The sequence below is a fragment of the Tamandua tetradactyla genome, chromosome 1 (genome assembly GCF_023851605.1).
Source record: "Tamandua tetradactyla isolate mTamTet1 chromosome 1, mTamTet1.pri, whole genome shotgun sequence".
NCBI classification, from domain to species: Eukaryota; Metazoa; Chordata; class Mammalia; order Pilosa; family Myrmecophagidae; genus Tamandua; species Tamandua tetradactyla.
In genome coordinates this window covers 59,373,032-59,396,371 of record NC_135327.1, presented here as the reverse complement: position 1 = coordinate 59,396,371, position 23,340 = coordinate 59,373,032, and the positions used below count along the sequence as shown (strand labels likewise).

Here is a 23,340-nt window from a genome sequence, read left to right as displayed (position 1 = left end):
ATATGCCTGCTTGGGACCACACAATATGGCAGATGCCCCGTTGGCTTGGCCTAGGACAGGCTGGCAAACTGCAGCCCCTGGGCCACATCTGGCTCACAGTTCATTTCTGTAAATTAAGTTTTATTGGAACACAGCCACACCATTAGCTGTGTGAGATCTCATTGTCTTCAGGCGCTCACAGCACAGGAAACTTATGTAAAAAATATTTACGAGAGAAGGCTGCCGACCCCTGCTCTAGATGTCCATGTCCCCTCCTCAATAACTGGCTCAGGAATGGGCATGCCCACATCAGCCATCAGGGCTCAGTTCAGATGCCCGCCCCTCTGGCTGGGGATGTCCAGGACATGAGCCTGAGGTGTTGGGGTGGGGTGGGGGCTGCCACACAGAGCCTGAGAATAAAGTGAGCCCCAAGGAAGAGAGGCTGAGGGGAGGGGTTCTACTGGCAAAGGTGAAGCCTGGATTGAGTCATGCCTGAAGCTGACCTTGGACATCATAGCTTCTGGGAGATGAGGTGCTCCTTTTTGGTTCAAGTTGCCCAGGTCAGTGGAGTGGACACCTGTTTGGCTTCCTAGATCTCTGGCACCTTTGGAATTCCCTTCCTTTATTTCCCTTACAAGACAGAAGCCAGAAACATGCTTTCCCAGCTTCCTTTATAGCTACAACCCGGCCATATGACCCAGCACCTGCCAGTAAGCCACACCTGTATGGCTTGGATTCAGAAGCAAGTGGCCTGGAGCCCTGAGGAATTTGTCACAGTGAGCGGCAGAGAGGCCTCACTGGGGCAGGAGGAGGTGGAGCCCAGGGGTGGGGACAGGAGGCACCTCCAATGGGGCAGCTCTACACCTGACGCACCTGCTCCCAGACTCTGTGGACACTCAGACCCTTTAAGGGCTTCCCTCCCTGCTGCAAGGACCCGAGTGGATGCTGCTGTCATCGGAGTGATTTCTGGGTGTCCCCCCCTGGGGGGGCTGTGAGCCAGAGCCTGGGAGGGTCCCGATTGCATCCACCCCTGGCTCAGGTCCCCCTGGGGGGTTTTCCTACCTGGAGAAGAGCTGGCCTGTGAGCTCAGGGTGCAGGGCAGCTGCAGTCCCTGCATCAGTTCCCTTCCAGACTCCTGGGTGAAGTTCATTCGGAAGAGTCTCTTTTAATGCATGCAAGTTTAATAAAGGTTCACAAAGAAGGGCCTTAAGCAGATAAATCTGGTCTAGGATTTTCTTATTAACCTTCCCCTACCTGTAATGAGTTTTAAATTTAATTTCTTCAGATTTCCCAGCACAGAAAAAGCTTCTCCCATGCCCCATGGGATGCAAAGGCAGATATTTGGAAAAGGAAAATTTTAAGGGAATTGGAGTGGGATTTCTCACCTAGATCGTAAACTAGAATTCACCTCTCCCCACCCTGTGCGGCAGTGTGGATTACATTCTCATATACACATCCATGTGCACGGTCTTTCTAGCACAATCCCAGCTCTGCAGAGGAAAGTGCACTTCCAGGGTTAGCACAGAGGAGGATTTGGGGGGTCATGGCCAGGCAAAGCCTGACTGCTGATGGCCTGTGGGCTCGGGACGACAGAGCCTGGCCACACAGAGACCAGTAAGGCCCTTGGACCTTCCGGGTCCCAATTCCATGTGAGACCCCGGGGCTGGGGTGGTAGGACACAAAGAAAAGGAGAGACGAGCCAGATGTGTGCATACCCATGATGGGCCTCCCGCCTCCTGTAGCTGAGTAGTACGTACGCGTCATCTCTAGAAGCTCCGTGATTCAAGTGTCATCATGAGTCCAAACAGAGTCAGGGGACAGGAGCCTGGAGAGGTCACATGGCCTCGGTGGCCTCAGTGGCTGAGCTGGGGCCTCTGGCGGCTGGTCCCAATCAGGTTGGGGCGAGGGGACCTTGGCATTCCCTGCCACCCCACTGGGCATGGGAGGCCACCTCCTCCCCTCCTGGCACTGTCCTTTAAGTGCAGTTAGAAGCTGCTTATCCAGCATCCACCAGCCTGGCCGCGATGAGGCCATTCAATGGGAGGCAGCGTTGCTCCTGCTCAGTCCTCTTGCGTGCCAGGAACTCGGGGACCTGCCACTGGCTTTGGCACAGCTCTGGGGTGGCCCTGGGGCGCTCCAGCCCCCACCATCCCCCCTGACCGTACCACCGTGACCTGGTCCCATGACAGGCGTAGATGAGTCTTTGTTCCGTGCCTGTCTCCCCTGGGCACCGTCTAGTGGCCTCCCTTGGTCATTATGGTGTTTTTAATGTCAAGAGTATGTTTTCTACCCTGCAAGATGATATTTCCTGTGGGGTCCTGAGTCCAGAAACTGGAGTTGGGGGCTCACAGACCAGGGTGGTTCTCGCCGTTTCCAGAAAGGACACTGGCAAGTCTTCTCGTCACGGTTCTATTCACACCTTTGGACAGCTGCTGGGGTGAAGAGCAATGCTCCACAGTGATTGTCATTACAGAGGGGATAAAACTGCATCCCACCACTGTCACTGCTGCTGTCTTATTTCTAGAGTCTTGCTGTGCCAGGGACGTTGCTAAGTGACCGACGTCAGGTGGCCATGCCATCTGCACACAGCCCGTAAGGTGGGGACTCAGGTTTCCTGTGTGGCAGGTGAGGAAACTGAGGCACAGGAGGCTGCAGCACTTGTCCGATGTCAGCAGCTGGTCAGCAGTGGAGAAGCCAGGCTAGAAGTTGGGGATCTGCCTCCGGGGCCCTTGCCCTGACCCCTGCAGCCACACCTCTCCAGGAGCCCCAGGGCACAGGCAGTGCAGGACCACGGGCAGCAGTTAGCTCTTGGTTGGGGATGCGGGCGCCACGGGTAGGGCCTGGGAGTTTCTATCCCCCTCTGTGGTTCTCCAGCCTGTACCTGTGTGGCTGTAATGACTTGGGCCTCTACCTCCCACGAGGCCATTTCCTGGGCCCGGGCCACCCAAGGATCCCAAAGCCTGGGGTGGGGGGAGAGTAGGGGCTGCTGGGTGTGGTGCCAGGCCCCACAGCTGCCGTGGCTCTCAGAGAAACTGGCTCCAATCAATTATTTATGGCAAGAGGTTTGCACCGAGTGCCCGAGCATAATTAAGGGCACTAAATCCATTCCAATTTTAAGATGCCAAATTGTTCTTCGCAGGAACTCAAGCTGAATTGCAATCAGGGTAGGTCAGGGCTGGGGTGAGACCAGAGGGGCCAGGTCAGTCACTGGTGGGGGCAACGAGGTGTGGCTGCCATAGGCGAGGCTAGCCCATGCCAGGAAGGTGCCCAGGCTAGCCCTTCCTCCAACCCGCAGAGCCCAGGCTGCCTCTTTTCTGGGTCAGGCAAGCTGCTCCTGGGCTTCCAGGGGCAGAAGCTTCCAAAAAGCACCTCCAAAACATGGGGACCACAGACCCTGAGCTGCCTGGGGCTCCTAAATTCAGTTGAGCCTTGCTTTTGGCAAACTCTTTTGAATGAGTGAACTGTACGTAAATGTTAAGATAATGACCAAGAGTGAGCTAAATGCTCTCCAGCCATCCCATCATCTCAACATTACTGAGTACCCATCCCCCAACTTGGAGGAGGCTTAGGACAGTAGGACATGGGTGACTTTGTTGAAGGAAGCGCTGGGACGGACCCTGGGTCTGTCCAAGCCCTGGAGCTGGTTCGCTCACTCTCTGGCCCCACATGACGTGACACTTTTCGAGCAGAGTATCGTGCAAGGCAGAAACTTTCACAGATTAGTGCATGCTCCTGATGGCGTCTTGAGGTGGAGGGCAGGCCTTATGCCGAATGTGCGATGGAGACAAACTGGTGCACAGAGAGGTGTGGCTATCAGCCCATGGTCACACAGTGGGGAGGGCCCCATGGAGCCATGCTTGGGCTTTCTGACTCCAGGAGCAGGCACGTGACGGGTGGGTAGGGGGAAGCCTGGGCCTCTGGCTACCTATGCTGGGTGGGCTGGGCAAACAGGAGGCCTTCAGGGCAGCATCTGAAGGCTGGCCCTGCAGGGACACCAGCCCCCTACCCCAGTAGACCCCCAGCTTTCCCCACAGGGCACAGTGGGTCCCCCTGGACTCATAGCTGCATGTGCAGAGCAGGTTAAGGGAAAATAACTTTTAATTAACATTGAAGAAAAGGAAGTGGATCATGTTAATACCCTGCATCTCTTTAGCTTCTGCTGATTGTTCTTGATTAAACGCGATAAAAATAGCCCTGCTGTCCCTGGGCTCCTCCCCTGGCTCGGCTCTGCTGCTCCCTCCAGGGTACCTAGCCTGTCACCTACCTCCAGTTCCCCCCAAGACCCCCATAATTGCTGATACAGGTGGTCGCCCCCCCCACCGCCCTGTGACCCGGCCATGGGGACGGTTCATGCTAGAGTAGAGCTAGCCTCCCCCCACCAGGGACGCAGGTCACATCAGGGCCTTGCAGGTCGGGTGCCAGAGGCCACCATCTCCCACCTCTTGCCCGTTTTGGACTCTGAGGCCCGTTTAGGCCTTTGCCCTGGTTCAGGGGGTGAGCCTGCTTGTCCCCAGCCCGGTCCTGGGGGGTTGCCCCTGCCCGTCCCCGCCGCTTGGGGTGGATAGAAAGTGTGGAAGGGGACTCCTGCTCCCGGAGGGGCCTCTGCCTCACCGTCCCATAGAGTTGGGGAGGGGGCCTGGGGGCTGATTCCTGGTTTATAGGATTTAGGACCACCTGTGGCCTCCTGGTGATGGCGCCTGCCTTGGGAGTGGGCTTATGCTAAGATGTGACATTAGTGAGGGCTAGATTTGGTACCTGCTCTGCTCCTCACAAGAGGTCATCTCGGGCAAGTTTCCCTCTCTCCAGAACGGATTAAATCATGTTCACCTGAGAGCACAGTGAGGGGTGAGCTAGCACAGGTGCGGCATCTGCACATGTGACACACCACACAGCTGACCTATCCACACAGGTGACACTCTGCCCATATGACACACCTCCACAGATGATGCATCTGCATAGGTAAAGTGTCTGCACAGTTGATGTGCTGAACAGGTGACAGGCCACACAGGTGATACACTCATATAAGTGATGCTCCAGTATAAGTGGCATGCCAGCACAGGTAATGCACTGGCACAGGTGAAACACTCACGGAACTGACACATCTGCTTGGAGCCTGGCACATGAACGATGACAGCTGTGGTGTGTTCTCTCCCTATCACAGAAGCTAGGGGTGGACTCGGAGGTTTTCTTTACGGAAGCCCAGGTGGAAGGATGCCTGGATCTGCCAGCCAGGTGTGGGTGAGGCCCTGCCAGGGTCCGAAGCCTAGGGGTGATTATTCTCCCCAGTCCCAGGGAACTCCAAACTTCCCAGACCCTGGCTCTGAGCCTTTGGTGCCCACTGCCACCAGCCAGAAGAGTGTAAGAAACTGCTGCTTGAGAGAGGGAAGGGGAGTTTTTGCCCACCAGTTAGATGGGGGCTTTCCCAGGCCAGCTCCCCATGAGCTCCCAGCTGCGCTGGCCAGCTCTTCTGGCTCTGGTAGCTCATGGCCAGGAGGCATAGGGATGCCCACTGCCCCCCCAGGCCAGCCAGCCTGATCTTGGAGAACCTGCTCTGGCTCCCTTCCTGCAGTCTGCTGTCCGCCCACTGGGTGGCGCTGTGCCCTCACGCCTGGGGCAGGGGCTGCCTCTGTCGGGCCCAGGCCGAGTGTGAGGCAGGAAGCAGTGAAGGGTCTGTCCCAGGGAGGGGCTCTGGCCTGTGTGTTGCCTTAGGGCAAGCCACCCTGCCCCCTTTCCTCCAGGCCCACCTCCTCCCAGCCTGTCCTCCCCCTCCCCCACACTATGAGCCCCAGCTCTGCATCCCAGTCCCTGCTGCTCCGCCTGCCCACAGGCTGTGTTGCCCCTGCTGACCCCTTGCAGGGTGGTGTGGGATGGAAGAGGACACCGGTGCCTGATGTGGGGGTGGGATGGGGTGGTCCACAATGGGTTTGTGGCGGCTGTGACTGATCTGGCTGTGGACTCCAGGTCTCCTCCCATCGGCCCTGGGATGCTGCCTGGCCCTGGAGAGGGGCGGGCTCAGAGCCGAATGGGAACTGCAGGGAAGGAGGCACTTGCACAGGTAATTGCATTGGTGATACGCTGGGGCCTCCCAGCCTGCCGGGCACAAGCGCCCCCTCCTTCCGGATGGCTCGGCCCAGAGTGGTGGCTGAAGACCCTGAGAGTCGCTGCAGAGGGTGGGGGGCAGGAAGAAAGCTGAGTGGGGTCCCCGAGGGCAAGCCAGTGGCACAGAAGTAGGGTGGTCTGTGGCCTGATGGGCCCCAAGTGAAGAAGGGGCAGATTCACAGGAGGCCCCTCCCTGCGGCACAGTGTCCCCCAAACCAGAGGAGATGGAGTCGCATGGCTTGTGGACCCAGGACCCTGGGTTTTCCCGTGAGGGGGTGGGCTTGTGGGTAGCGGGCTCCCAGCCTTGGTCAACGAGAACCCGTTGGCCCGCCCAGTCACACCTGCAGGGAGCAAGCGCACAGGGTCCTCCCCGCACCCCCAGGTCCCCTTTCTGTGACAGCAAGGAGAACCCGTTAAGTCCTCCTGCCTCCATCCGCATGCACAGCCACCTATGCCTCCAGGGTGCTGAGACGTCAGCCTCTGGCCAGAGCCCAAACACAGCCCGTCAGCTCCTCTGTGCTCCCCAGCGTGCCCTGTCCTGGGGACCTCTTGGCTGTCAACACTGGGGGGCTCTGCTGAGCCACAGCTCTGGGCACCCCTCTTGCCCCCTGCCCCCTCCTCCCGCTGGCACACTGGGTGGTGCCAGGGCCTCACCGTGCTCGTGGTGAATTCCGGTGGGTTGTCATTCACGTCTGACACAGTGATGATAGCTGTGGCCGTGTTGGACAGGCCATAGTTGAGGTTGCCTTCCATGTCCGTGGCCTGCACGATGACTGTGTACTGCTGGACTTTCTGGAATGGAGAGAGGGGTGGGGTTGTGGACACCTTTCCTCCTTTTAGAATGGAGTCACTTGAAGCTGGCTTCCCATGCTGGGCGTAGTCCCTCCCTGCCTCCTGGGCAACGCCGCCTGTCTGAAGAACACACTCTCACTTGCTTTTGGTGCAGTGTGAAGCGGGTGACTGGGTTTCCATGCTGTGGCCCTGGCTGTGATGAGACATGTCATATTTGGTGCCAAGATAGAAGCCTGGAGATGGACAGGGGTCCTGAGAGCACAGAGGCTGTGTCTGCTCTGGAAGACCGGGCATAGGGTGGGGGGGGGTTGCAGAGCAGGGGCCGAGCCCACAGAGAGAGTCTCTAGGGCCTGCGTTGCCCCTGCATTTACAGCACCCAGCTCCCCTGCAGGCTGGAAACTCAAATGGGGTAAGGAAAGGCAAACCCCTCTCCTCCCTCTGCAGCTGCTGAGACACACACACTTTCTGTTTGGAAATGCAGTCCTGAAGGAGCATTCAGGTGCAGGTGTGAGCCTTAAAAGGCAGGTAAAGTTGATGGAGCAAGCACTTTATTAGGTGGTCGAAGGATTCACAGCCTACTCCCTCTAGTGGAGAGCATGTTAGTGCTGTAATCCCACCACAGGCCCAAGGGCCTCTTCTGCACCCCTGTTCTGCCCCGTGGGTCTCAGGTGCCCCGTGCAGCCATCAAGGACAGGCCTGGCAGGCAGCTGTCTGCTGGGACCACAGCTCCCTTCCATCTGACCTTTAAGGGAGGCTGGATCCTGGCTCTGTAAGGAATCATACACTGCAGATGGGCCATCAAACTTTCTCTCTTTCCATCCATTCATCCCTCCACTCACTCTCAGCATTCCCTCTATCCATCTGTTCCTCCTTCCATCATTCTCTCCCTTCCTCCCTGCCTCATAGACCAGCCAGCTCCCAGCCAACTGACAACTGATGACAGATGCATGGAGGAGCCCAGTGGAGCCCAAAATGTTAATCTGTAGCACTGTGAGCTAAATAATGACTCCTGTTTGAACTTGTTGAGTATAGGGATGTTTTGTTATGCAGCAGAAGCTAACTGATACACACCCAAATCATTAATATGGTCCACGAAGTTCTGCAAGCTCATGGTTGTCCATTCTTCTGGCTCCATCTTGAACCCTCTCCTTCCATTTCTTTAGCTGTGTCCCACTCCCTCCCATCACAGGGTCTTGCTCATGCTGTCCCTGCTGTGGAATGCTTTCCTGTCCTCCAGATAATGCCTACCTTCCTTCCAGATCTTCGCTCATGTGTCCTTCTTATGGAGGTTCCCCACAACACGCCCTCAGCCATGGCTTGCACCATGGCTCTATCTTTCCCTTACTGGGTCATTGTGGGATTACATCTGACCCTTCACTGTGCTATGGTCCTGGGCAGCCATGGTTGTCTTGCTGACCATAGTGTGCCCGGCTCTAACATGGTGCCCAATGCCTAGAAGGCATCTTACGGGTGTGAGGTGGATGTTGCCAATGGCTACAGAGGCCAGAGAGGTTCTCAGGGATGCAGGTCAGTCCAGAGAGTGCTTGCATGCCCATGAGGGGTCTGGATGTTACCGCACAGGGGGCTGGCACCTGAGGGGCTTTGCAGGGAGTTATGGGATCCAAGGTGGGCAAGCCACAGCCTGTGGGCCAGTTCTGCCTGTTTGTAAATAAACTTTTATTGGCACGTAGCCACACTCACTCCAGCTCACACTGCTGTGGTGAATTTGTGCTGCAATGGCAGCGCTGAGTGGCAGCTTTGGAAATGGCCTGGCCTGCAGAGCCTGGCCCTACAGGAAACGTCTGCTGACTGCTGGTCTACAGGCCTCAGGTAGCATAAGCCAAACACCCCCTGAATAGGCCACAGATGATACAGAGAGAGTGGCTAGGGAAACCAAGGGAGGCTTTCAGGAAGAGGGGGCCACGCAGCCCGGAGGTGACAGGATAATCTGAGGGCAGAGGGGAGGTGTGGCCGAGGCCGGGAGGTGGGAGTGGCCAGGGGCTTGGCTGCTGGCCTGGGAAGGGGTCAGGGCTTTGGGAGCTCAGGTCTTGCCCCACCCAGGTCAATGCTGGTTCCGCTGCTGAGTTCTGTAGAATGAAGCCTGGCCCAGCGCACCCTTGGGCAGGGCCTGCTGAGGGTGGGGTGCACTCCTCCTGGATCCCCTCCCACTTAATCTCATGCATGGCCCTCCCAGTGAGCAGGTGTCAGAGGATGCCAAGGCACAGGACGCAGCTCCTCAGCCTTCACAGGGATGAATTATGGGAGAGAGGAAAGGAGTGCAGCAGCTGGGCTGCACAGCTCCCAAGGGGATGGGCCTGGTAGAGCAGCAAGACCTGCTGGGCTTCAAGCTGCCAGTGACCACTGGCCAGGTATGCCCTGGCCATGCTGCCCTCGGTGTCTGATACGAGCCACTGCAGTCACACCCACACTGACAGCGAGGGGGACCCAGGCCAGAACCTGACTTACTGGCTCTCTCCCATTGTTTGCCTTCTCCCTGCTCTTGTGCATCCCAACATCAACCACAAACCACTCACTGCTCCCCACGTAGTGTGTCTACATGTCCGGGCCCATGCCCTGTGGCTCCAACTGCTTACTGCACCTTATCCCGGCTTCTTACTCCCGTGAGCTCCACCCCCTTGCTTCAGGGGAATCTCAGTGGGGGAATTCTTTCTCACCTCCCTGAATTTACTTATCTAATGAAAGGATGAGAGGACCTCAGTGGGCTTTTGTGATCCAACTGAGGGGAGGAGGGGTCTCCATAAATGATGGGTGGGTAGGTGGGTATGTGTGTGGATGGATGGATGATGGGTGGGTTGGTGGATGTTGGGTGGATGGATTGGTGAATGGGTGGATGGATGATGATGGGTAGATGGGGGATGGATGGATGATGTGTGGATGGATGGATAATGGATGGATTATGGGTGGACGGATGGATGATGGATGGATGATGAGTGGATGGATGGATGATGGATGGATTATGGGTGGGTGATGGATGGATTATGGGTGGATGATGGATGGATGATGGGTTGATGGATGGATGATGAGCGGATGGATGGATGATGGATGATGGATGGATTATGGGTAGATGATGGATAGATGATGGATTATGGGTGATGGATGGATGAAGGATGGATGATGGGTTGATAGGTGGATGATGAGTAGGTGAAGGGATGGATGGATAGATGGACAGAGAAGGAGGAAGGAGAAAAGGGTCAATCTTCTATGAGGGAGGGGCAAGGGAACTTTCAAAATATGACAGAGCACCCACATAAGCTATTTCTATTATTATTTCTTTCATGTTTTCTTCCTGTTTATTTCATGGTTCCAAGTTCTCTTCCTTTTGGTGACTTGCAGCTGCTAGCCATGAGCCCTGGCCTGAGCACTGATGGAGTGCCTCCTGTGTGGCACTGGACCAGGCACCAGGAACACAAATGTGAGCCACACACACCCCTCAGGCACCTGCAGTCTCCAACAGTGGCAGGGCCCTAATAGAGATGGTGCCCATTCCTGTCCTTCAAAGCCCACCCTGAGCTGTATTCCTCCTTTGCCACTGTCTCCATGGTGGGCAGCTGAGCCTCGCCCTCCAGCTGGATAGAGGGGTAGCCATTCACACCTTCCCCTCCAAGGGACCTGGTGGCTGCTGGAGCTGCTTGTCACCAAGCCACACTCTGTGGCTGGGACACTGCAGGCACAGACTGAAGACAGTGCCAGTGGTGTAGAGACTGCAAACCCAACCCCAAGCGCCATCTCTCTATGCAAACCTCGGCAAGGGGTGACTGTCCTGCCAGGGGCCCTCCTTTCACCAGCTCCCGTTGCAGGGGAGGGGAGCTGGGCCCACTACCATCCCTCCCCTGGCCTGGTCCACTATCAGTGGCCCTCCCCTCCCCTCCCCAAGGAAAGTGGCGAGAGAAATCAGTGAGGAAGCAGCAGGCTCACTTTGGAAACGTTTTCATTTCTTACCCAAGTTTCCTTCCTTCTTATAAATCTGATTTTCTCTGTCTCCCAGGACCTATATGGAAAGCCAAGCTGCAGGGAGCATCTCGGCAGCATCTGGGCGCACGGAGGCTCAGTGCTGGAGGATGGACCAGGCGAGGTTGTGCCCGTAACATACCATCCATGTGGTTCCCTCTGTGAGACCTGGGTGCCCATAGGCACTGGGTGGCTGGTCTAGCAGGTGGCTCTTGCTTGGGATACCCACCCCCTGTCGTCATGTCCCTTAGCTTTGGTCCACGTGGCTGGGGCTGGGGTGGAGTCCTGCATGGCTGCATAGGCTGACCCGTGGTCCAGGCCTGGCCAATCGGCAGTGTCCATCCCCTTACCCCACAGTGCTGCAGGGAAGGGCACCAAGATGCTCTGATGGCTGGACCTCGTGGGAACCAGAGGCTCCCTCCCCTGTGCTCAGGGTCCCCCATTCCCACACACACCCTCTGTGCTGGTTTGAAAGGATGGATGTCCCCTAGAAAAGCCATGTTTTAATCTAAATCACATTTCATAAAGGCAGAATAATCCCTATTCAATACTGAATGTTTGAAACTGTAATCAGATCATCTCCCTGGAGATGTGATTTAATCAAGAGTGGTTGCTAAACTGGATTAGGTGATGACATGTCTCCACCCATTCGGGTGGGTCTTGATTAGTTTCTGAAGTCCTATAAAAGAGGAAACATTTTGGAGAATGAAGGCAATTCAGAGAGAGCAGAGCAGAACGATATAGCTACGAGAAGCAGAGTCTACCAGCAAGTGACCTTTGGAGATGAAGAAGGAAAATGCCACTCCTGGAGCTTCATGAAACAGGAAGCCAGGAGAAGAAGCTAGCAGATGACATTGCGTTTGCCATGTGCCCTTCCAGATGAGAGAGGAACCCTGATTGTGTTCATCATGTGACTTTCCAGATGAGAGAGAAACTTTGACTGTGTTTGCCATGTGCCCTTCCACTTGAGAGAGAAACCCTGAACTTCATCTGCCTTCTTGAACCAAGGTATCTTTCCCTGGATGCCTTTGATAGGACATTTCTATAGACTTGTTGTAATTTGGACATTTTCTCGGCCTTAGAATTGTAAACTAGCAACTTATTAAATTTCCCCTTTTAAAAGCCATTCTGTTTCTGGTATATTGCATTCTGGCAGCTAGCAAACTAGAACACCCTCTCACAGGCGATCTTGGAAAAGTGACAGAATGTCCCAGGTGCCTGAGGCAGGGGAAGGGAGCATGATGCCAAGTTTTCCCCACATCCCCCAATGCCACTGCCCTGTTCCCTGACAGGGAGAGGCTCCAGGCCAGGTTCTTGCGGCCACGTCAGGGGTCATTGTGGAGCAACCCCCACCCCCTGCCACATGGGTGTCACCCTCATGCTGTGGCCAGGTGCCTGCCACCTGCTGCTATGCCCCGCTCACACAACTTTACTCCAGTGACGACGTTTTGTACTTCACTAGATAGGCTTAAAAGTAAGCCTTATGTCACCAGTGTAACTGCAATGCCAGCATTACTGCCACAAATACAAATTAATCCTAAGTGCAAAGTCCATTTTTTAAAAGTCCACCTGGGAATATGTATACCAGCTTGGAAAGCACACTGGGAAGTGCAGGGTGGAGGGAGCCAAGCCGCCCACTGAGCTCCCCCTCACCTCTCATGGCACAGATGAGAAACTGGGGTCCTAGGGTTGGGGGCCCCTGCCCATGCCCCTGGGATGTGGTGCTGAGCCTGGACACCCCCCAACCAGGGCAGGCCAGGCCACATCCACCTGGCTGTCCCTTGCAGCAAGAGCTGCTCATATAGCTGCTCGACCCAGGTCCTGCCCTGCCACCCGGGTCCCCAGCAGAGGGGCCACTGTGGCCTGGCTGGTCCCCTGCTCCCCCATGCCCCTCACCCACTTCCCTGCCACCCCATGGGCCTCCTCGCTATACCCATGCGCTGGCACACTCCCAGCCTGGCCAGAGTGGGGCCATCCATCCTTTGGGGCCTAGCCGGAGGGGCCTTCCTGGCACCTCAAGGAAATCTGTAGTCTCATGCACTGTGCCCCGTCTGCCCCCACCTCCACTGTCTCCATGGCCCAGGCGCCGCCTGTACTCTGCCTGCTGCCTGCTCTGTGCTGTGCCCTATGTCATGCCTGCAAGGGGTTCAATGCCCGCGCCCCATGCTGGCCCCCACGGGCACCAGGGGTGACTCCCGCTGGGCAGTTCCTGGGCAACAGTGTGGGCTGCAGGAGCTGGACATCTATTCTGGCTGTGCCCACAATGCCCAGGCCGAGGGCATGGCAGGGCCAGGGGTGCAGCTTGGACAGACCTGCCCCGTGCCAGGAAGGGACATGGTGGGCACCGCAGGGGGATGCAGACACTGCCAGAGCCTCTGCCAGGCAAGCCTGGGTGGGAGATGGGGTGAGGGGGCTGGCAGCTGGGGGCAGGCATTGCTGGGCCTCTAGGGGGCTTCTGTACCCCACAGCTCTGCCGCAGATTCCTGGGTCCCATCGTGAAAAAGGACGCTGGCCACCCCACGCAGGCAGAGTCACAGGTAAGAGGCTACATGAGAAGGTGAAGTCACAGTCTATGGGCGGAGCAGGTCTGAGCGAGTGTGCAGAAGTCACCGGGCAAAGAAACCATGTCTGAGGCGCAGGGAAGCACACCCATCTCGCTGTGCATAGCAGGGGAGTATCCCCACCACAGCCATAAGGCGCCCCCACCCCACAGCCAGGTTTCTGCAGCCTCTACTCTCCAGGATGACCCACGGTGAGGCCGAGGGAAGTGGCCAGGGAATTAGAGGAAGGTCCTTTCTCAGAGCCATCCCTGCTGGACGTCGGCCAGGCAAAGAGCATGGCAAGAGGCACCTGGAGCTGGTGGCACTCTCAACAGTGGGTGGTGGGTTCATTGGAACATGATTTGGCTATTTTCAAGTTCAAGAGGAGGGAAGAAAACCGCCAGCTGGCTGTCCCTGGGGTTTTCAACACCTCTCCATAGCTCAGCATTTACATTTTGCAGAATATCCATCAATAATGCAGCTAGCTGGCCTGCCCTAGAGAAGCTTCAAAGCGCCCCAGGTTGAACCCTTGCCATTTCTACTCTCTGGATGCCAGCCAGAGCCCTAGCTGCACCTAGCCACCCTAGGCAGAGCCCCAGCTGCACCCACCCTCACTTAGTGCTGTCCACCTGGCCACACTCCCGGGTCAGTGTCACCTACACCTTCCCACCTGCTCTGGGCTCTCCACACTGAACTGGACTTTGACTGACAGCTGTGGGCTGTTTGAGAGCGAAAGGTGGCCTGGGGGGGGGCCTGATTTGGGCATCGGCAAGTCCCAAGGGCTTGTCCCCAGGGCTGAACACCTGGCCACTTCAGGTCATAACTGCAAACATCTGTCCTCTTATGGCAGCTGGGGGGCTCACACTCTTGGGGAGGGGAAAACACAGACGCCTCGCCCCACCCCCCTCAGCTTATGCTCTAAGGGTAGTGCTCCCCAAACTCGTACAGTATCTGGGGTGGGTCATTCTCTGCGGGTGGCTGTGGGAGACGTGCTAGGTACTGCAGGACATTTGGCAACCTCCCTGGGCTCTGCCCACTACACACCAGAGCACCCCCTGCACCCCAGTTCTGACAACCTAAAACATCTCCAGGCACTGCCAAAGGTCCCCTGGGGGCTGTCCTTGAGAACCGCAAAAAATGTCACAGCAGAAGGTAACAACGGCTGTGTGGAAGAGTGAAGCAGGAGGAAGGGGCAGAGAATAGTGGGGGTGCTGGTTTCAGTGGGATGGTCAGCCCCCCTACCATGTCTGGGGTAGGCAGGGGCAGTCAGGTGGACAGGCAGGAAAAGGCCCTGGGGCAGCAGCTTCTATCTGCCCCAGGAAGAGGCCAGCAACAGAGAGCGGTGGGCTCAAGGGTGGTGAGGTGGCAGGGCCTGGCCGGGCCTGGGTTTTCCTCTGCGGGGAGGCCTGGGGAGGTGAGCGATTTCCCTGGCTGCAGGGTAAGGAGGTTGGGGGCTAGCGGAGCAGCTGGGGTGGGGTGGAGGGGTGTGGGGGAGCTGGAGGCGGTTTTGATCTGGTGTGTGCGTGGGGAAGGGGGAGGCAAGATGTAACCAGGTGCACACACCTGAATGGCCTGAGGGCGGGAAAAGTCAGGTGTGGAGACGCTGACGTGCCCCACCTGCCACCCACCTGGGGTACCTCCTCCTTCCACCTCAACTCCTTGGAGCCCACAGTCCCAACTGTCCTTCATTTCCCACGAGGGAGCGTGGCCAGAGGCCAGAGCTCTCTGAATTTTAAGAGAATCTGGAAATCAGGAGTCCTAGACAAAGCTCTCCTGCTTAAATGTGGATGGAGTTAAAAAAAAAAAAAAAACCCCAAAACCAGAAGTGTCACTTGCCAGTTGCTTCCACCTCAGGGGTGGGTGGAGACCCTGGCCACCCCAACGCTCGCCCGCCGGGTGTAGAAGCCTCTGCTTCCCCACGCCGAGGAACAGCCTGCAAGCCATCACCTGGGATGCCTTCACACAGCCTGCCAAAGGGTCGGAGAAGAAGCCCTCCGGGTTCTGCACCCTGTTTCTGACAGCCCTACTGGGCTCTGCCCTTGTAGCAGGAAGCAGCAAAACCAGCCAGAGGCAATGTGTGGGCAGAGAGGTGGCCGTGGGCCGATAAAACTTACACATAGGCTCTCTGGCCTGAGCATCACTTGTTTGCTGCTCCTCCTAAGGAACTCTCGATGGCTCCCCTCTGCTCGGGGGAGGTGGGAAACCCACAGCCAGGGCCCGCCCCCCAGGCTGTCAGAGTCTCCTGTGAGCCCTTGGCTCCCCACGCCCCAGCCTTGGAGACCCCCTTAGCCAGAACGTTGCTCCCCAGCCCCCCCCCTTCCTCAACACTGACCTCAGAAGCCCACTCTGCCTGCCCCAGGGCTCGCTCCTGACCCTAACCCTGAGGCTGTCCACAGGAGGAGAGGATGGGATTGAGAGGTGCCCCACCACTGCACCTGCCTCCTGCCCCTGCCGGTGGATTTGGTGGAAACAGGCGGAGAGAAGCTAGTTTGTGTTCACTGAAGGCCGACAAGCAGCCAGGTCCTAGCTTTGGAAGGTCTCGTGGCTGGGCGGGGCCCAAGCCTCCCATGACTGCAGGAGAAACCAGGCCAGAGGCCCCTTGCCCAGCGACCCCTCCTCGGATCACCCTTTGCTGTCACACCTTCAGCTCTGTTTTTGAACCTGCTGTGCCAAACGGCAAACAAGATGTGCCTCGGCCGCTCTGCCCCTGTCATCCAGCTGGGCCCTGGGGAAGAGGCCTGAGGAAGGAGGGGCGGGGCCAAGAGAGCTGCGGGGCTTTGTGGAGGAGGAAGGTGGATTTGGCTGGGGCAAGGGCAGGGGCCAGAGCGCCGCGCTCTGAAGAAGGGCCCATCTCATTGGACAACACTGGCTCCTTTCCCAGGGCTCCTGCCCCTTGACCTGTCACATGTCCCCTTCCTCCGGGGGCCCCCTCTGCATGTCATCTGACCTCCCCATCCCAGGCCCCTGGAGCTCACAGAGACCCCCGTGAGCAGGCTGTGCTAGGGGCATCACCTGCAAGCAGCACCCCATTGAGCGCCAGAGAGAAGCGCTCCTAGGGAACTCAGGCAGTGGAGGTTGGGCCTTTTCTTTATTTTTCATGGTTCTTTAAAAGGAAAATGCATTGCTACATTCTTGGGCTCATTTCTCCTTGCTGATGCTAAGGGGAGGCTGGCAGGGAGACAGCATCTGGAAAGCTCTGGAACTGTTGGGAACGGGGTTTTTTTTTTCTTTACATGGACAGGCACCGGGAATCAAACCTGGGTCTCTGACATAGCAGGCGAGAACTCTGCCACTGAGCCACCGTATCACGCCCAACCAGGGCATTTTAAGAATCTAGGAGAAAACGCCCCTGTGTGGCAGGGCCACCCACGTCCTCAGCCAGGGGCCCTGACAACCCCGACCTCTGAACACCCTACCAGGCCACTCGCTCTCTGCTCCCAGCCTGGGGGATTTTCTGAAGTCCCATCCCAGACTCCACTCCCTTTTCTCACCTCCCCGCTGCAGCCTGGGTGATCATGGCTCTGGGACCTGCAGAGAGGATGGGCCCAAGGGTCTGAGACTCCCCCTGCTGCCCTGTCCTCGTCGGAGTCAAAGAGGACTGGGGTTGCGTGTCATCGTGCACACCTGGCGCCTGTGGTGGGGGGGCACCTCACTGACCAGCTTAGTCCCCGAGGACTCCCCTGGTGGGTTGCAGCCTATGTTGGCAGGCCCATTTGAGCTCTGCGGCTCCTGCTATCTCCTCCACCATCCGAACCTCTTCACATGAAACTGTGGCCACCACAGACGGCCTCTCCTGTCCTGCTGGGTGCCTGGGATACCTCAGTCGGCCTTGGCCTTTGGGATTCTTGGAGGCCAGCAGGCGTGGCTCACACGCACCCCTCGCTACAGGCCATGCCTCGTCAAGTGCACCAGAGACTCTCGTGCTGCCTCCTCCCTTGGATGGGGCGCCCGTGGGTCTGGGGGTCTGGGGCTTAGCATGTCCCAGGTGGGGAGAGGGCTACTGGGAGGCCACAAACTCTTGACTCCCCTTTGCACCAGAGGGCCCCAGCCAGGCTCAGGAGATGCCCTGTTGGGTCTAAGGCAGCCTTGGTGGCCATTTCCCTGGCCAGGGACAGGTCGGGCATCGCAGGTCACATTCCTCCTGGGCACGGCCGCAAGAGGTTTCCTCCAGGCCTGACAGGACAGCCGGCCCCTCCTCCACTGGGTCCCCTGGGGCACTGCCAAGAGGGGAGTGGAGGGTGGCCCTGGTCTCAGGAGTCATCCACGTGGCCAAGCTCAGCCCTGGGGCTGCCCCAGTGACAACTTGTTTCCAAGTGATGCAGCCTCCAACCTCTTGGATTTTCATTTTCCCTGAAATGTCCTGCCTGATTCACGTTTACAGCAAGAGAACATGGAAAATAAGTAAACATTCATGGTAGGGAGTTTTGTAAAACTGGTCATGACAGACCCAAATAATGGGAAGCCAGGAGGCTGTTCAAATGACGCATTGTATGTCATGCCGGCTGTGGGATGCAGGACTGTCTCAACCAGGAGCTTCTTGAGAAAGGGGGTGTGATGTGCCCTCTGTGGGCACAGAAGAGGCTGGCGGGAGTCACAGAGGACGTCAGCTGCATTTCCCTCCAGTGGTGGGAAGGGGGCACTTGCTTCTCTGTGCTTCTTTATGTTCCCTACTGCACTGGCTTGAAGTTATCATGTTCCCTAGAAAAGCCATGTTCTTATCCAGTCTTGTTGGGGCAGACCCATTGTTGGGTGGGATCTTTTGATTAGGTTGTTTCCATGGAGATATGACCCTGCCCATTCAAGGTGGGTCTTTTCAGTGTTGCTTCATGTATCTTGGAGCACTCTGGCTTGGTGAGTAAATATTTATGATTGTTATGTCTTCTTGTTGAATTGTTCCTTTTATTAATACATACTGTCCTTGTTTGTCTCTTTTAATTGTTTATTTAAAGTCTAATTTGTTGGATATTAGTATAGCTACTCCTGCTCTTTTCTGATTGTTGTTTGCATGAAATATCTTTTCCCAACTTTTCACTTTCAACTCATGTTTATCCTTGGGTCTAAAATGTGTCTCCTGTAGACAGCATATAGATGGGTCCTGTTTTTTAATCCATTCTGCAAGTCTATGTCTTTTGATTGGGGAGTTTAATTCATTAACATTTAGTGTTATTACTGTGTGGGCAGTACTTTCTTCTTCCATTTTGCCTTTTGGATTTTATATGTCATATCTAATTTTTCTTTTTACCTTTACTGATAGTTTTCATTTCTACACTGTTCTCCACACCTCTCTCTCCTATCTTTTCCTATCTGTCTCTAGTGCTCCCTTTAGTATTTCTTATAGAGCTGGTCCCTTGGTCATAAATTCTCTCAGTGATTTTTTGTCTGAAAATGTTTGAATTTTCCCTTCATTTTTGGAAGGACAATTTTGCTGGATATAGAATTCTTGGTTCGTAGTTTTTCTCTTTTAGTAACTTAAATATATCATCCCACTGTCTTCTCACCTCCACGGTTTCTGCCGAGAAACCTATGCATAGTCTTAATGGGCTTCCCTTGTATGTGATGGATTGCTTTTCTCTTGCTGCTTTCAAAATTCTATCTCTTTGACATCTGCATTCTGATTACTAATGTCTTGGAGTACATCTATTTGGATCTATTCTGTTTGGGGTACGCTGCATTTCTTGGATCTGTAATTTTAAGTCTTTCATAAGAGTTGGGAAATTTTCAGTGATAATTTCCTCCATTAGTTTTTCTCCTTCTTTTTCCTTTTCTTCTCCTTCTGGGACACCCACAACACATATATTCATACACTTCATCTTGTCATTCAATTCCGAGTCCCTGCTCATATTTTTCCATTCTTTTCCCTACATTTTATTTTGCTTGTCAGATTTCAGATGTTCCATCCTCCAGTTCACTAATCCTATCTTCTGTCTCTTGAAATCTACCATTGTAGGCTTCCATTTCTTTTAATCTCTTCTACTGTGCCTTTCATTCCCACAAGTTCTGTGATTTAGTTTTTTAGACTTTTGATTTCTTCTTTTTGTTCATCCCTTGCCTTCTTTATATCCTCCCTAAATTCATTGGTTTGATTTTTGATGAGGTTTTCCATGTCTGTTTGAACATTCTGAATTAACTGTTTCAACTCCTGTATCTCATTTGAATTGTTGGTCTGTTCCTTTGACTGGGCCATATCTTCAATTTTCCTAGTATGATTTGTTATTTTTTGCTGGTGTCTAGGCATTTAATTTCCTTAATTAGTTTATTCTGGAGATTGTTTTCACTTTTTTTTTTACCGAGGATTTTCTTGCGGGATGACTTCATTGTCTGTCTGTTCTGTGACATTCAGTTCAGCTTATTCTAGCCCTCTAGCTTAGGTTTTATTTAACAGATCAGAATTTTTCAGTTCTTGTTTTCTTGTTTCTTGCCCTGCCTATATGGTACCTTTTTTTTTTTTACCCCTTAGGAGAGTCTACTTAGGTATTATAGATCCCAGTCATATTTTCCCAGACCAGGAGGAAAGAGTCACCTGTGTCAGTTTTCCCTGAGGGTGGGACCTAGCAGGTTGAAAGACTTTCCTAGGAAGCTTCTGGACCCTGTGCTTTTCCTATCCTGCCCAGAATGTGGTGCTTGTCTGCCTGTGTGTCCCATTAGCATAAGGTGATGTGGTACCTTTAACTTCAGCAGACTCTTCCTGCTGGGGCATGGTTGAGACAGAGGAGAGGTTGTAGGCTGGCATTAATTGCTTCACTTTTCCAGACCCTGGGGTCTGAATTCCTTGAGGGAGGGATACCACCTGAGCTGGGCCCTACCCCTCTTCTGGGGAAGGCACAACCTCCAGGGAATTACTTCCTTTCATCTGACCAGCCTCTTTGTCTCTCAGACAAGCTTAATTTTGCCCATGCCTGGGGCAGTTGGAGGCTGAGAAGTGCTGCAGTTGTATGCAAAGAACAGTCAAGTCATAGAAACACAGCCACAAAAAAGAAAAGAAAAAAATCTTTTTCAGAGCAGGACCCCCATTTCTCGGTGTGGTAGTTAGATTCATTTGTAAACTTGGCCAGGTGAAGGCACCTAGTTCTGTTGCTGTGGACATGAGCCAATGGTACGTGAACCTCATCTGTTGCTGATTACATCTGCAGTCGGCTAGGAGGTGTGCCTGCTGCAATGAATGATGTTTGATTTAATAGGATGGTGCTTAAATGAGAGCGCTCATCATAGCACAGCCCAAGCAGCTCAGAATACCTCATCTCATCCCTTGCAGCTCAGCCCAGGCCTTTGGAGATGCAGAGAGAAATCACTCTGGGGAAAGTTGTTGGAACCCAGAGACCTGGAGAGAAGGCCAGCAGAGACCATCCTGTGCCTTCCCACGTAAGCAAGAACCTCAGATGAAAGTTAGCTGCCTTTCCTCTGAAGAACTAATGAAATAAATCCCCTTTTATTAAAAGTCAATCCATCTCTGGTGTGTTGCATTCTGGCAGCTAGCAAACTAGAACACTTGGTTTTGCCAATAAAGAGCTTAAGTTGGTACGTTGCTTGTGTATCTCCAGGTCCTATGTGCCCCCTCCTTTCCTTCAGGGCCCAAATCTTTTCAAGTATTTTATGCTGTCCAAGCCAAAAACATCTGCTTTGTTTTTTTTTCTTTTTCCATCAGCCTTGCCCCCTCTGCACTGGGGCAAAAACCAGTGACCTCCGCTTTTACTCAAGGTTCAGCTGAGCTGGGGGCCTATTTTTAGTAGTTAGAATTTGTTAATTAATTCCACAATTGGAGCTTGGTTATGCTCAGCCCCTGCTGCTAGTAAAGTCTCTTTCTTTACCCCTATGGGAAGCAGCCTGTGGGGAAGGGCACTGGCCTCCATGGCTTGGGGAACTCATGGTTCTGGGTGGGCTTGCAGCTGGTCCAACTTGTCCAGACTGGGTACGCTGTGTGTCCAGTCACTGATGTGGCCCCAGAAGTTGTTCTGTACTGTTTCTGACTATTTACTAGCTGCTCTGGAGGATGAACTAAATCCCTCTGCTCACTAAGCCACCATCTTGGACCAGCTCTCTCAAGGTGGGTCTTAATGAGTTTACTGGAGTCCCTAAAATAGCTCAAGGAAAGAGTGAGTGTGCTCAGAGCTCACAAATAGAACAGAGAGATGAAACTAAGACACAGACGTCTGGAGAGGCAGGAGCTGGGAGAGATGTGTGAACCCAGAAGGGAGTGAAGGACAGCAGGTGCCAGCCACGTGCCTTCCCAACTGATGGAGATGTTCCAGATGCATCAGCCTTCCTTGAGAGAAGGTATTCTCTTCTTGGTGCCTTAGTTTGAACATTTCATAGCCTTAAAATTGTAACTTATAACTTAATAAATCCCCTTTGTAAAAGCTAATTCATTTCTGGTATATTGCATTCCAGCTCTCTTCACCCTCTCCTCTGTCCTTGAGGGGAGCTGGCAGACAGCAACAAAATGGTAAAGGTGGAAGCCCAATCCGAGGTGGGTGCACAGGAATGCACCTAAGGGGCTAACGTCTTCCCTCTGAGACCCCAGAGCTCTGTCTGGTGTCTTCCAGGCAGAGTCCCATGAAAATGACTCCAAAACCCCGCGGGCAGGGCTCCCCTGCACCCCCCAGCCCTGCTGAGGCTGCACAAACACTCCTTGCGACAGGACTTAGGAGGAGCTCGTTTTCCAGCAGGAATGACCATCTTCAGGACTTCCCGTGGGGCGCCAAGTCACCCTCAAAACACCAAGGGGGGCGGGCGGGCCGCGGTGGCTCAGCAGGCAAAGTGCTTGCCTGCTATGCCGGAGGACCTCGGTTCGATTCCCGGCCCCAGCCCATGTAACAAAAACGGAGAAACAAAATACAATAAAACAAGAAAATGTTTCCCTTTCTTCCTCCCTTCCTTCCTTCTCTCTGTCTTTCCTTTAAAAAAAAAAAAAAAAAAAAAAAAAACACACCAAGGGGAGGGCTGTCCTGTCACCAGGAACACTGTCTACGGAGGTGGTGCAGGTGAATCTATTGAGGGTGGCAGTGGTGCTGACACTAATTCATCAGTGGCAGATCCAGGCTCTGCTTCCCTTTCTCCAGGAGATCCCGTCTGAGGGCCATGTGGGAGGAGACTCATGAAGCCTGGCAGAGAGCTGTCGGCCTGATTCCCCCACGAGTCCTTTAAATACACGATACAAAACTTCCAGCCTACCCTGAGCATGTGGGGGACCTACCCGCCGACGAGGCTGGCCGCCAACGACCGAAACGTGACAGCCTGAGAGTGGGTGGTGCTTTCAATAACGAAACAAACACAGGCACGTGGCTGCAAGGAGCAGCCAAGACAGACAGCAGGGAGCGGGTGCTGCTGCCCTGAGGGAGCCCACGCCCACCTCTGCATGGAACCCAGAAGTTAACTCGCATCCTCCTTTAGGCCGTCACTCCTCCAAGGGGGTGGCAACACATGAGGGGCCAGATTGCAGCGAGAACATCTCTTTGCAGGTGCCCAAGGGACAGGTGACCACGACTTTCCCGAGCCACCCCAGCCTCATCCTGGAAACGCTCCATCCACCCAGCCCTGCCTCCCTGGCCATGGTGGCTACTCCGTAGGCCCCTCCCCGCCCTGGGAAAAGGCCTTCCTTGCCACCCTGGACGCTGGAGTGGACAGAAAAGAAGCATGGACGGGATTTCCCCCACGGATTCTGTGGCGGCTTTACCTTGGGGTCGGGTTAGAAATATTTGAAAGAGAAAAAATAAGAAAAGGAGCCGTGGATGTGCCGTTTTCAAATTTGAAAGCAGGATAAGCAGGGCCTCGGGGAGAAAGGGCCTGAGTGCTATGTGGCCCCGAAGCTCTGCCTGGCGCGCCCAAGTCCTTGGCGCCACTGCCGGTGGTGAGTGGAGAGACTCGGGCACCCAGGAGTGCCCCGCATGCCCCACTCGAGAGGAATGGCTGCTTGTCACCGTGGGCTCTGACGGTCAGCACCAGGAGTTACCTTTAAAACCCTTAG

General features: G+C 54.8%; 1 protein-coding gene across 2 annotated transcripts in view; it reads right to left on the bottom strand.

Moving 5' to 3' along the window:
* Window positions 1-23,340, bottom strand: part of CDH4 (cadherin 4) — a 646,269-nt gene that overhangs the window by 45,448 nt on the left and 577,481 nt on the right. For both annotated transcript variants that reach the window (XM_077116937.1, XM_077116946.1), the window contains one exon: window positions 6,733-6,870. In XM_077116937.1, coding sequence (XP_076973052.1) covers window positions 6,733-6,870 — 138 coding nt within the window. The remainder of the gene's footprint in view (window positions 1-6,732; window positions 6,871-23,340) is intronic.